The sequence below is a fragment of the Hippocampus bargibanti genome, linkage group LG10 (assembly GCF_051943395.1).
Source record: "Hippocampus bargibanti isolate YZ-2025 linkage group LG10, ASM5194339v1, whole genome shotgun sequence".
NCBI classification, from domain to species: domain Eukaryota; kingdom Metazoa; phylum Chordata; class Actinopteri; order Syngnathiformes; family Syngnathidae; genus Hippocampus; species Hippocampus bargibanti.
The window spans coordinates 11,586,148-11,600,030 of NC_142743.1; the positions used below are offsets into that span (position 1 = coordinate 11,586,148).

Genomic DNA, 13,883 nt, shown 5'->3' on the forward strand with positions numbered 1-13,883 from the left:
GCAGAAGACAACATCGGGCGCAGGCGGAGGGAATTCCCCCCTTCATTTTTTTTTCAATTGACTCCCATTTGGATGTGAACGGCTTTCGTGATTCAAGAATGACAGTGGAAGAAGTTGAAAGAATACAAATTGATTACATGGCTCTTAATAAGGAAGCAAGCGTGCAGATGCGTCCAACCCAGCCATCTGAAACATCTGTGTTTGCTTTCACAGACGAAACAAGAGAGACAAAAAGAATAAACAGGACCCCCCACCCACACCCCGTCACCCATCCCAATCCCACACCCTTCGTACGAGACTACATGTGACTCAATGGGTCTGTTTTGCCCTTGGCCCGCATTATAACCTGGCCCAGGTTTGGTCAGGGTCGAGTTCCGGGCCTGGATCCCGCCACTCCCCTCTCACATATTTGTCACAGAAGGCTTGGGGAATTGGGAGTGGGAATGTCTTGTGCTATCTGAGGCCCAGGCCAGAAACGCCGTCATTAGTCACTATGTTAGTGTCTCGCCAGAGTTTCCTCTTTGGCTCGCAGCAAGCAGACAAACATGGAATAAAGGACGGGATAACAAAAAAGGGAAGGAGGTGGTGGTGGGGGTGTTGTGTTTTACATCAATTTCTGACAAGCATTATCACTCGTATTCAGTGTTTTACTAAAATAACGAATACAGATGATACGACTTGGCAACAAACTTATGTTGGGGTGTCGCTCACGGTCGTACATGTTTGGTCAAGTGGGTTCTTTGGTTTCTTTGTTGGGGTGGTCAAAAATATTCAGTTCAGTTTAGCTCACTTATATATGTTGTTCGTAGGAGTCCCCAAATATCAAACTGGTACTGTACGACATTTCAACATCCTGGATGTATTGAGGGGGTTGGTTTCATTCACGTACTGTACATTTGTCAAAGTCAGCTTTATTGTTAAATATGCTAATATGCATGACATACAGCACAGGTGAAATTACTGTCCTCTCGGACCCACATGCAAGGCACTTATAGTGACTTTGACAAACATAATAAACACGAAAATGCCAATTTGCCGTCTCTCAAAATACGGTAAGCCTTATTACTTTTGAGTGACAATACATTTGATCGCAGTCCTTCCTGAAGCTTTCATAAGGTATTGAAAAACATCACACCCGTCCAGTTGGATATTTGAGATAACTTTTGTTGGGGCACCAGTTGGCAGCCATGAACTTTTAAACAAGCTTTAGATGGCGCGTTAGAATTTGCGACATTGTGTAGGAGCCATGTTTACACAAATGAGCTACTATTACAGGGGTCAGCACACTTTGGTTTGAATTTTATGAACGTCCGCTGTAAACGGACCCTCAAATATTCAATGCAGAACATACAACCTTTTCAGAATCATTTTTTTGTACAGTTTTGTTTGGTGCTGCAGTTTTCCTTCACTGTATCAGTTCGGTAAATGTTTTTTGAGCACATGTTGAATCCAGGGCCAGTTTCGCAGTCCACTATGCTTCATTTGTTGCTCAGCAAAGATTCAACTCTTCTAATCAGGATGTACTGACCCAAAGCAAAATGCTGCAAAAATGTCTGGGGTCTCGGCTAAGTGTCACGCAGCTGCTGATTAGCTGTCGCGGTCAACGACTTGACTCAGTCCGCATCATTCTCAGACCTTATCTGACTCAAGTGTGTGTCTCATTGTGGGCTAGTGTTTAACTGCAGGCTTGATGTTTCATGGCTGTTTGGCTTGGCCGGCAAGCGCCTGTCCCAGCCAACTTGTAAACACTCATGACCGGTGACGTCCCGGATTCACTGTGACGAACGTTAGCACGACAGATGGGTGGAAGCATCGTAGCATTCGAACAAGATGGTTCCAGGCTGGACTTTTGGCTCGGGTACGCCTTGTAAATAGACCCCATGGCCCAGGACCAACGGCGACACATGCAACTGAGCCGGAGCGGGAATCAGACATCAGCGAAGACACAATGAGACCACAGAAGCAATGGTGATGTTTGACTAATAGCATCATGTTCAGCTGCACTACCGCCCTGTCGTTTTGAATGTCTTAAATGCACGCCAGTGCGCTTTTGTTTTTCTCTCTCCCAGCATCTCCGTATAACGCAAAGCCGCGCAGATGGTCTTGCACTTTTCCTTCCAACTTTGATCGAATCCTTTTTACCCGTGTTCGACACGTCGCCACAGACCGCAGTTCTTGTCGGGCGAGTTAAGCAAAGCCGTGCTCGTAAATGAAAACCCCCTGTGCGTAAGTAAGCATGTGCGCGCCTCGTGTTTTGCCCGTTTGGGATCAGTCGGCGCTCAGGCCGGTTGTACAACACCGGGAGCATCTTTTCCTCTCATTTTCCCCCAGCCGCGAGATATTATCTCATCACCAAGCTTTAGCTGCTGAAAACTCTGCCAATTTCCTGACAGAAATGTGCAACCAATGTGTGCCGGGGAAGAGAGGCACGGCGGCGTTGCGTGTCATAAGGATGGGCCCCGCCCTCGGAATTGAGACGTTAGGACCGCACGGTGTCCATATTGGAACCAGGTGACAAATAACACAAGCCAAATAAAGAAAGGCTTTGTAGTTGAGTGTAGTCATCATGAGCGCTGAAGCAGAGAACTTACGCTAACGCTAATTTCTGGTTTGTTTTGATTTCTTCTTGTTGATGAGGTTTTCTTCGACTTACTGACTTTTTTGTGTGATGTAAGAGAAGGGAACTGAAATGATAAGAGAAGGAAATAGAACTTGGGCGACGTAACGTAGCAACTGTTTGCCAGCACAAAATGAACAATACTGTTTATTGAATAGGAAGTACATATGCTAGCCTAACCGCTAACTAGCATCCATCTATTGCAGACATCGGCAAAGTACGGCCCGCGGGCCACATACCACATTAGGTTTTTTAATCCAGCCCGCCGAACCAAATTATCGGAAAACAGTGGCTGTAACTCATTACACAAAGTTAGCGGAAACCAGGGCAGACAACACTGAAAAGTTGCCTGCCCGGCCATCAAGTTGCCTACCCCATTTTTCGCAACATGAAACAATATAAGATGAGAAATCACAAAAAGAACAGACACAAAGTTGCCTGCCCCATTTTTCACAACTTGAAACACAATAAGACAACTAATCGCAAAAAAAAAAAAAAAACATCCTTGTTGCAAAGTATAAAGGATTTTTTTTAATTAAGGTTGTACCTACCACAAATGCTCCCTTGCTTAATTTACGGTAAATATCCCTTGCTGAATATTTTGCTCCATTTGTCGTTTGTCAGCAATGCCATGTTTGCGTTGTCTGCTACAAGCAGACTCAGCACCTTTCAAAACTCTCAAGTACACGTTACAGTCACGGGATAATGTACGTTTATGTTTTGTAGCGTCATAAATTTTGTTAGCGCCTTTGGAATGTTTCTTCTGGGGCTGAGGTTCTGTGCATCTACTTTGGAGAATTATATTCAAATGCACAACCTTATAACGCTTGGGAAAGTCTTCTGATTGGCTGTCGTGCTGAGTATGCAAATTTCAACTGCAGGTAGGATATTTAATACAGCCTATGTTTGTGTGCTTTGCAACGATACACATGTACTGTTTGTGCAGTTTGTAGAGCGCACGGTCAGGACAATCCATCCATGATTTTGCAGAGTTTAACACAAGTAAATATTATTGAGCTTGAGTATTTCGTCGTGTAATAATATGTTTTGAATGTTGACAGTGATTCAATTTTTCAATAAATGTTGATTTCTTTGACTTTGCACCATCAAATGAAACTTGTTAAAAAAAGACGCAATCTTGATAAATCACAGTGCGTATGTTATTTTAATCTATTTCAATTTCCTCCTCCCAGTATCTGCGAAATAGTATGTAAATGCATATCTTGCATATTCCTTGAGACAAATTTATTAACTCATAAGGGCTATTTTTCACATTTGAAAGACAGTTAATAAATTGGGTTGTAGTGTTCTTACTGTGCTATGAGGTTTGCACACACTACATTTAATGCTTTAGTACATCCGGCCCAAACACTCCCTCCAAATGCTCCTGGCCTGGCCCCTCTGTCAAATTTTAGAACCATTGTGGCCCGTGAGTCAAAAAGTTTGCCCACCCCTGATCAATTTTCTGGTGAAATTTGGTAAAATAAATCTCGACAATGTTTTGATAGCTATCCATCCATCCATTTTCCGTACCGCTTCTTCCTCATGAGGGTCGCGGGGTGTGCTGGAGCCTATCTCAGCTGTCTTCGGGCACGAGGCGGGGGACACCCTGAATTGGTTGGCGGCCAATCGCAGGGCACACAAAGACGTACAACAGTCACTCTCACACTTAAACCTAGGGACAATTTGGAGTGGTCAATCTGCCTGCCATGCATGTTTTTGGAGTGTGGGAGGAAACCGGAGGACCCGGAGAAAACCCAGGCGCCCAGGGAGAACATGCAAACTCCACACAGTGAGGCCGGACCGGGCCGCGAACCGGCGACCTCTGCACTGTGGAGCCGGTGTGCTAAGGTTGTCAAATTCATACTTAAAATGTTGCTTGGACAGGAAACAAACCTACAAATTGACCATCTTTTTCATACATGTCAGTCATTTTCCAAAGTTCAGTAGTTTTGCTAAATTTGACTTCTTATTTTGAAGTAGTGAACTTGTATGACGAATGAATGAAAATATTGACCATACGTAAATGGATTTTATACAGGAATATTACTTTATAAAACCTTCGTTGAATGTTGTGTTGACAGAAACTCTTCTGTCTTTAAAGGCCAACCGACGCCTCCGGACAAGTAGTCATTTGAAGCCATTTTACAAATTATGGACACAACTTGTCTGGAGACGTCGGTTGTCCTTTAACTCTTCACCGGCTTTCAGTAATTTATTCGAGAATTAAAAATTTGACGACGTAGAGCGCCATTCCCAAATTTGTTCGGGTTTTGTTTTCTCATGCTTGGTTTCCGATAAAGCGCTGGCAATGGCCTCCGGAAATCTTTTTTTTTTCCTTTTCCACAAGGGGGCAGCATTTCCCTTTTTTCCATGTTAGCGCTTTGTTCCAGTGTCAGCTGTTGTTTAAGCACTATATAAACCAATATGTATGCATGGCATTCTGTTTTGGACTGCTGCCCTCATTTCAAGCTCATAGAATTCTCCAGACCCATAGAATTGTATTGTTTTATTATTTATTATTTAAGTATTTTATTATTATTTTTTTTTGTTGTTGTATTCTTTTATTATTTAATTGTATGTATTATTATTATTATTCGTATTATTATTATTTATTTATTTTTATTCTTCTAACTACCCGGTCGACTTGTAGGAAAATAATGACTTCAAACATATCCCGTATGTTGAATAAAGTTTTACAGTTCAAGTCAAGAACAGCAATGAAAAGTAACCGAATACATATGAAACTCTGAGATGGTTTTCTGAAGCGAAATAAAAACAGTGGGCTGATAGCGGTGGGCAGGGGTTGGCGGGTTGATTAAAAAAAAAAAAAAAAAAAACGCTTGTCTTTGTCCATTCAATCCCCACCGTGAAAAAAAGAAGGCCTGTCGCCCTTGTCAGTTCTGCTTTGGAGCCCCAGCGGCTGCCAGTCGCTGAGGCAAGAGGTCCCTGTCCTCTGTGCAGCTGTGCATCTGGACTTTGACACGGGCCACGGCGGGCCAGAGCTATGCTAATGGCAACCAAATGGGCCGTGAGTCCCCGGTGGATTGGCAGGGAGATGCATGTGTTTTCCTGTATTCCTGTTCCTCTTTTCCTTCTTCCTTCCTTCACTTCAAGGCCCATACATGGAAGCAAGCCACTCTGCTCCCCCTACACTCTTCACTAATGATCTCCGACAAACTATGAGTCATGTGTCACTAATATTTAGCTGTATTACAATTTAAAAAAGTGACTAAAGCACGGTGAACGCATTCCGGTAATCAAGCCTAATATGAGCAATTTACTTACTGATCGAGGTTGGGAAAAAGCTGATAAGGGGATGAAAGATGAATCCCAAAAGATTATCTTGGGATGTAGGGCGACTTAAACGTGTTCATTGTTTTTGCCTTCCCCTTCTCAAAAAAAAAAAGACTTAACACTTGCGTAATCGCCCCACAAAAATACAATTGTTGTGTTTGTATAATGACAAAAAACAATCACTGAGTGTAAAGCCCAGTTAGCGATTGCACGAACAGCGGCGGGGAGTAGAGATGATCAAGCCCCCATTTTAAAACATGTGGGAAAACGGGAAAAATACAGCGATCCCTCGCTAATTCACTTATCGCGGTTTGAGTGCATAGCACATTTTTTTTCCCAGGGGAAAAAACATTTGAATAAAATGTTAGCCCCCCCTGACCCCCAGCACTCCTCTCTGTTTTATCATGTGGGTTATTATTAGTATTAGTATTGTTGTTGTTGTTGATATTATTAATATTGCTGTTATTGTTAATATAATTATTATTTTTGTTGTTGTGTTTGTTATTATTGTTATTTATTTATTTTTTATTAGTATTACTCTACTTTGCTGATTTTCGTCTAACGCGAGTGGTCCTGGTCCCCATTAACCTCGTAAAAGGAGGGATTACTGTAATCCCATATTATATTTACAGTGGCCTTTTTATGTTATCGGGTAACATCAAAATCACAATTACAATATTGAAGGAGGAAAAAATGCAATTAAATTATTTTTCTAAATCATGACTTCAGAACCCCCCGCGCCCCCACTGTCCGCCGCTCCCGTGAATTGATTTGCAGCGGTACCGCCATTGACCCTGACTGCAAGATTATCTCTTCACAAACACAAAACTGGATTATCACGGCCATCAGACACATATCGCTTGTTTACATTTACCCCGCAACACTTTTTTTAGCAAGCTCCAACTGGGATGTTTCCAACTCGACGGCGGCATTCTTAAATGAAGCACGAGACGTATATTTGCCGTGAGCGGCGCAGACCAGAAGCCAACGGATGAAACGCTGGCCGTGGTGAGAGACGGGAGGCGGTGGCGGGGGAAGGGGAGGCGGAGGGGTGATCTGAAGAAATTATGAGACAGGAATGATTCGGCGGCGGTTCGTAAAACACAGAGTTGCTTTGTGACGGCGACAGGAGGCCACCGTTTGCCGTGGATTTCCCAGTCTGACATTTTAGTCATCACGGTCGCCTGCAGGGTGCAATGACACACACACACGATCCCACATTCCTGCTAGTACAAACACACACACACAAACACGCACATACACAAATTCCTCTTTTTCTAGCCAGCATGCAGCATCTTGAAGCAACAAACTTTCTCGAACAGTAATCTAACAAACGAACATCCTGGCACAAAAAAATACAACACACCACTCCAATCTGTTACTCAAAAACATCTTTGGGAGCATTTACCTCTGCCAGCATTGTAAGCAGACACTTTCAGGTGTGCGGCGAGCCTTCAACTACCATGTTTCCACCAGTCCCAGCCCGTGTAGATGACGAGCCACAAGTGAGGAACTCAAAGGAAAGTGATCGAAAATCGGAAGGGAGGGAGAGGCATAACCAAATGTCTACATGACGGCTGGCTCAGCGACAAAAAAAAAAAAAAAAAAAAAACTTGTCACTCCCAAAGCTGTGCAAGTGTGTGCGTGTCTTGTTCAGCGTACGTAAGGAAGACGCACCAAAAAGGAAAAGTCAGTTGGGGTGTTTTTCATCTTTATCAGCTTTTCAAAGTTCACGAGATAGAGGGGGACGAAGTGGCGGCTAGACGCTGTTCCCCAACTCATAAGGAGCACCGATTGCACTTCAGACCAAGACACAGATATTCATCTTGACCTTTCAAGATCATTCATAACCCCCCCCCCCCCCCCCTGCCCTCCATCTTCTGACTGTCACAAGCAAAATTGCACACCATTTAAATAACGCCCGCTCAGGACTCCCGACACTAAAGTCCCCAATATACCCTTTTTGTCATACATTCAACATACATACAATACATGGCACATACATGAATAGAAAATAAAACCTAAACTTACACATGACATCTCACTGTCACTGAGTGGAAAAAAAAGGTCCAAAGGCACCATTTTGGCAAACGAGCAAGGCCAAGAGATATTTAACTCATTCACTCCCACTCACAGATTTATTCAGGAATTGAAAATATGACATGGAGCGCCATTCCCAAAATTTTCGGCCTTTGTTTTTTCATGCTTGGGTGCTGATAAAGCGCTGGCCGTTGCCTCTGGCAATGTTTTTCCCTTCCACAAGGGGACAGCATTTCCCTTCTTTACCCATGTTAGCACTTTGTTCCAGCTTCAGTTGTTGTTGTTAAAGCGCTATACAAAACCAATAAGTATATATTGCATTGTGTTTTAGACAGCTACCCTGATTTCAATCTCATATAACTCCAGACCCATATAATTTAGTTATTAACTTTTTTCCTGATGAAAGAAGAGACTGAGGTTTCTAACGCTTTATTGAATGTTTATGTAGTCCTAAAACTCAATATTCTGTGGGTCCTGGAATTCAAGTGACAATGACAAAAACCCTGGCACTGGAATGGAGATATTTTTGCATGTCTGGCAGTGAATGAGTTAATTATTTTATAATGTTATTATTTCATCATTTTCTTGTTTTCCCATTTTATTGTTTTTTATTTTGTTATTGCATTATTGTATTATTTTGTTAATTTATTTTCTTAATATTTCATTATTTTATTATTATTATTATTATTATTTAGCTAGTCTAACTACCCGGCAGTAAATGAGTTAATTAATCACCCTTTGTTAGCTCAGAAGCCTGCACACACACAAAAAGAAAAAAAAAAAAAAAAAAAAACAGACACACACAACCAAATCAGCCCCATCTGTGTAATGTGACGCATTTGCCAAAAACCAGGAAGTAGGAACTAACACAAGGACAAAAAAACAACAAAAATGAAGTTTGACTCACAAAGGAAGCCCCCGCCCCCTCTCAAATCTCAAAATTTTACTGTCCCAATAATAATCATGTCATTATTCCAGAACCACCAAGTTCAGAAACTAGCTAACGGACACACAGACAAAAAATAAAAATGGAGCATACCTTCATAATTATTCACATCATCGTGTCGTAGAGAACATATCAATTGCATCCGTTGTTAGAAGTCGTGCCAATGTCAATAATTCAAATTATCCACGGCATGTTACTGTGACACAAGGTCACCATTTTGGGAAAAGATCAAGGAAAAGCCATATTGATTTGATTGCCGTTTGTTAGCTAGCAACATGTCACACATGCAACTAAATGACTCCCAGGTTGTATAATGCTAACATCTTACGTTGTATGCCCTGGAGTCAGCGAGTTATCCTGTGAGCTAACACATGGACAAACAAACAAACAAAAAACGGGGTTTATTTCACAAAGGAACCTTAAAGTTCAAATGGTACAGTCTAAAGAATGTCATATCCACTTTGTTGAAACTAGCTAGTGTAGCGTACACAGAGACAAAGAAGAAAATACAGATTCACTGTCGTGTTTGCGGGACTTGAAATGTTCACTGCCTGTTGTTTCGTCACAATGGTTAATGAATTAATAATAATAATAATAATAATAATAACAATATCCCCGTAGGAGTTCAAAAGGTAGCTTCCCCTCAACTAAGCTAGTGCATACATATTAAGTTTCAGAAATTGTAAATCGGGAGATTTTCGTACTCGCGACACTGTGGTGCATGTTACAAAAGTGTAAATTAGGAGTCAATAAAACACAAAAATGCTTTCGTTGTTTATTTATACATTCAATTAGTATCAAAATGTATTTTTTTTGTTCACATTTTCTTTTGTTTTACCTTCCAAATGAATTGTCTGTATTGTGTCAATAGTTGGTCAAAATCAGGAGTCTCCCGACCAAATCGTGAGACTTGACATGTATGCTAGTTAGTGTCGTTAAAGAACAACCGACGTCACTTTTTTGTTTCTTAACTGACATCAGAAAAACATTTTATAGCATCTAAAATAGCCAAAACACGCAGTATGATATTTTTATTCAAATGCAAAACACAAATAAAAATGACTTAAAGTGTCCAAAAAAATGAGCTGCAAATTGGGCATTTTCAGAAGGTCCCGCCCCCAGTTTGTGACGTCACGCCAAGACGTCTTGCATTACTTGAGAATCAAAACAATAGCTTCAGATTCGGAGAATATGCTTTCTTGTTACTCATCCAGTTATGAATATGATTCAAATAGTTCTGAAGAGGAAAGCATACATGTTTGCAATCGATTAAATAATTTATTCCATGCCATTTTGAGGCAACATTGAGGAGAAACGATCACCAAAAAAGAGGCACAAAATGGCGACCTCCTGTTGCCACTTCTGTTTCCAGAGGCTGATAAATTCCTTATATGGAGCTTGGACACCCTCTTCTGGCGGCTTTTGGGTGCAACACAAGGTTTTCAAACCAAACAATACAGCAAAATGCATTGGCGTGATGGAAGGACTGCTACAATGTCTTTTTTTCGGTCAGGGGGCGTTCCTTTATTGACGTCACATGAGGACTCATCACCAACTCAAAAACAAGACTTCCTGAATATTCAGCGCAACTCTTAAAATGTAAAATATAGCTATATGCGGTTGAATCTTTTTAAAATACGCTCAGTAGAAGTCATTTGAAGCCATTTTCACAAATTGGACGTCTGTTGTCCTTTAAGTTATTTATTCCCCCCGTAAGAGTTGAAAAGACAGCTTGCCCATGACTAAGCTAGTATGTGTAAGAAGAGTTGATATTTTCATGCCATTAACTCACATCGGTAGCAAGAATCATAAATGGTACGTCCCAAAATGTCTTCCCCCATGATGGATGTGATTGATTATTGTTATTTATGTTGACTCGAGTCATATTGTGATGACATGACAAGATGTGGTTTCGCCAAAAGATGGCTTCTTGTATGATTCATCATAAAGCTTGCCGAATTGTTTGAAATATGTAATTACTACTCAGCCTCGGCCACGACCAACTGTTTTTGATGTTTTATTTCCCCTCATTAAAAACCCATTTACTAAATTCAACACATTGGCAATCCTTAACAATGACAAATGATGACAAACGGCAGATTGTGACAATCCTCCTGGTCTTCCTCATACGTTCTTCAACTCTCGTTTCCCCCACTCGCAAATTGTGTGTTAACATTTCACCGCATCCCGACGCTAACGCCGGCCTAATGAATCTCGGGCCTTTGCCGGCGTTAAATCGGCCCGTAAAGTGTTCGCAGCTGCGATGCTTTGGCAGCGGCATTGACTTGGGGTGGGAGGGATGTTGGTGGTGCTGGTGGTGGTGATTGGGGGTGTGGGGGGTTACATATGTCAGTGCAGCTGGGCCAGGCTGGGATAGGAGGAAGAAGATGATGAGCGAGGTGGTGGTATGAAGGGATGAAGAAGAGTTGTCAAAAAATAAAAGACCACAAGTCTCCGTGTTTCCAGCTGCTTTTCTCAGGGGCTCGGTTTCCTACCCCCCTACCTTCTTGTGCTTTTTTTTCCTCGCAAGGCCTTTCAGGTCCCAGGTTACTCGAAGACTCACAAATACACATACACAGTTACAGTGAGACGCCCACTACGACCCCTCCCTTTTCATGCCTCACTTTGGGCCATCTTTGTTTAGACAGGGCTCAGGAGTTCCAGAAAAGCTCTCTCAGATGTGCTGAAGTAAGGGGAAAAACAAAACAAACTGACCCTCACTCACTCACACACACACACACCCCGAACGTACCAACAAGTACTTTGCACTCGCACATGTGACATGCACAAGCTAACAAACGTAAGGGCCAAAATAACATTTTCAACCACAAAAATCACCCCCAAAAAGGTGCACTTTTCTTTGCGAAGGTATGCTTTTTTATATATATATATATATGTGTGTGCGTATGTGTGTGTCCCGATGCCTGGATCACAGCGGCACGGCGAGCCCGAAGCATACCTCGACATGTGTTACCTCTTTGTAATATTGACTTTGTTATAGCTAGACGAGTGGGAGAGTCGGGCCAGAGATCGGGGGCCTTGCAGTAGTGGGGCCCCCCCGAGTTTGCCTGAAAACAAATACCTGAACGAACTGTGAAAATAGAAAACACAGAACCACAATGGCCAGCCAAAATATATATATATACAAAATTAGAGAGCGAGAGAGAAAGAAATGGAATCAAATACATGTAAACTAAAATCCTCACTCACCATATTTGACCTTTTTATGATGGCGCTCGGATTTGGATCGTGTTTACACCTTGACACAGTTTTACACTAAACACAAGGAACACTGTTGTTGTTGTTGTGTGTGTGTGTGTGCGCGCGCGTGTGCGTGTCTGTTTGCATTTAGTATATACAACTGGTATCCGTAAAATCGATTGGATAATGGTTCCTCTTTAAAAATCAAAAAAAGTATCAGAGGGATCAAATTATATTTTTATGTACACCATGTCACATCCTGCATTTTTCTGGTTTATCTTTGTTTTAAAAACGTGGAGGGCTAAATACTGTCCCCTACATCCAGTTACGCGGCCCAAAAGCAGACCACGTGTGTCAACTTCGGCGATGCTTGCGAAAATTCCTACCACGTAAAATTCTCTTGTGGACTATATAACAGTGTGTTTTGCCAGAGTTTTTTTTGTTCTCGTTTTTAACTCATTCACTGCCATTCCCGATTTTTTTCGGGAATTGAAAATATGACAAAGCGCCATTCTCAAATTGGTTTAGGTTTTGTTTTTTCTTGCGGGGGTGCCGATTAAGCGTTGCCCAGACCTCTGGCAATGTTTTTCCCTTCTGCAAGGAGGCAGCATTTCCCCTTTTCCCATGTTAGTGTTTTCTTGTTGGCTTCAGCTGTTGTTAAAGCGCTATATAAACCAATATGTATGTATGGATTGCATTGTATTTTGGACAGCTGCCCGGATTTCAAGCTCAAATAACTCCAAACCCATATAACTTCGGAATTGACTCTTTTTTCTGATGAAAGAAGAGAGTCTAAGGTGTCTAACGCTGCATTGAATGTTTATGTAGTCCTCAAACACAATATTCTGTGGGTCCTGGAATTTGAGTGACAATGACAAAAATCCTAGCACTGGAGTGGATACATTTTTTGCACATCATCTGGCAGTAAATGAGTTAAACTTGACTTCAGATTTCATAAAATGTCGGCAACCAATTTGTTGTGTACATGTTAGAAGAAGATAAACAGGTGGAAATATTTGGTTTCACTCCAAAGGAAGCTATAACTATCATGTGGCCTGTGCAAGTAAAAGAAAGGTTGACCCTCCTGCAAAATTAGCCTTCAGTCGATTGTAGATCATGACTCCATATAAGCACATTATTTTGTGGAATAGTTTATGAACTTTTACACTCGCGATTGGGTTCAATATAAATATAAGCAAGTTTGTTGATCGCTAATTGTTATATTTTGTCACTGAATCAAAAAACATCAGATACACAAAACTCCTTTAAAATGAGGGAAAGGACTTGAACGAACGCAAGCATGAGCGTGTTCGTTTGTGTTTATTTGCAGAAATAAAAGATTGATTATCATCTCCCTCCCGGTCCCACGAGTGCAACTCCCATCTTGTCTCTCTGCCCGTGACTTTTGCTTACGCCTTTGAATAATAAAGGAGAGCCATTTGAATATTCCCTCTGTATTTAAAAAAAGGGGGGTGAAAGGGAGGGTTAGGGAAAAACATATTTTTGGGCAGCGATATTAGGCATGCTAATTGGGCTCTTTGGACCTTCCCGATAGAAAGGAGAAATTAATTACTTATGTCGACAAAAATGTCAGACACGTCGATCTAATAACTACATCTGTTTGCAAGCTGCCTTGTGGCTTTACTCCCGCCGCTCGTGTGTGCGTGTGTGTGTCCACTCGATTTGTGTCTAATGAAAGAGACACTAACACAAAGCTTTGACATCCTCCTCACACACTTCTAATATTCATTTGATTTCTTGCGCTAATCAGCCACTATGGCA

The 13,883-nt window shown here is 41.7% G+C and overlaps 1 protein-coding gene across 5 annotated transcripts in view; it reads right to left on the reverse strand.

Moving 5' to 3' along the window:
- The window catches only part of bnc2 (basonuclin zinc finger protein 2), a 198,274-nt gene that overhangs the window by 60,134 nt on the left and 124,257 nt on the right, over positions 1-13,883 (reverse strand). Inside the window, exon 1 of one of the 5 annotated variants that reach the window (XM_089006382.1) lies at positions 7,323-7,400. The exons of the other annotated variants lie outside the window; for them this stretch is intronic. Within the exon in view, the coding sequence (XP_088862508.1) occupies positions 7,323-7,334 (12 nt within the window). The 5' untranslated portion in view covers positions 7,335-7,400. Of the gene's footprint in view, positions 1-7,322; positions 7,401-13,883 lie in introns of those variants that run through there. 5 annotated transcript variants of the gene reach the window in all.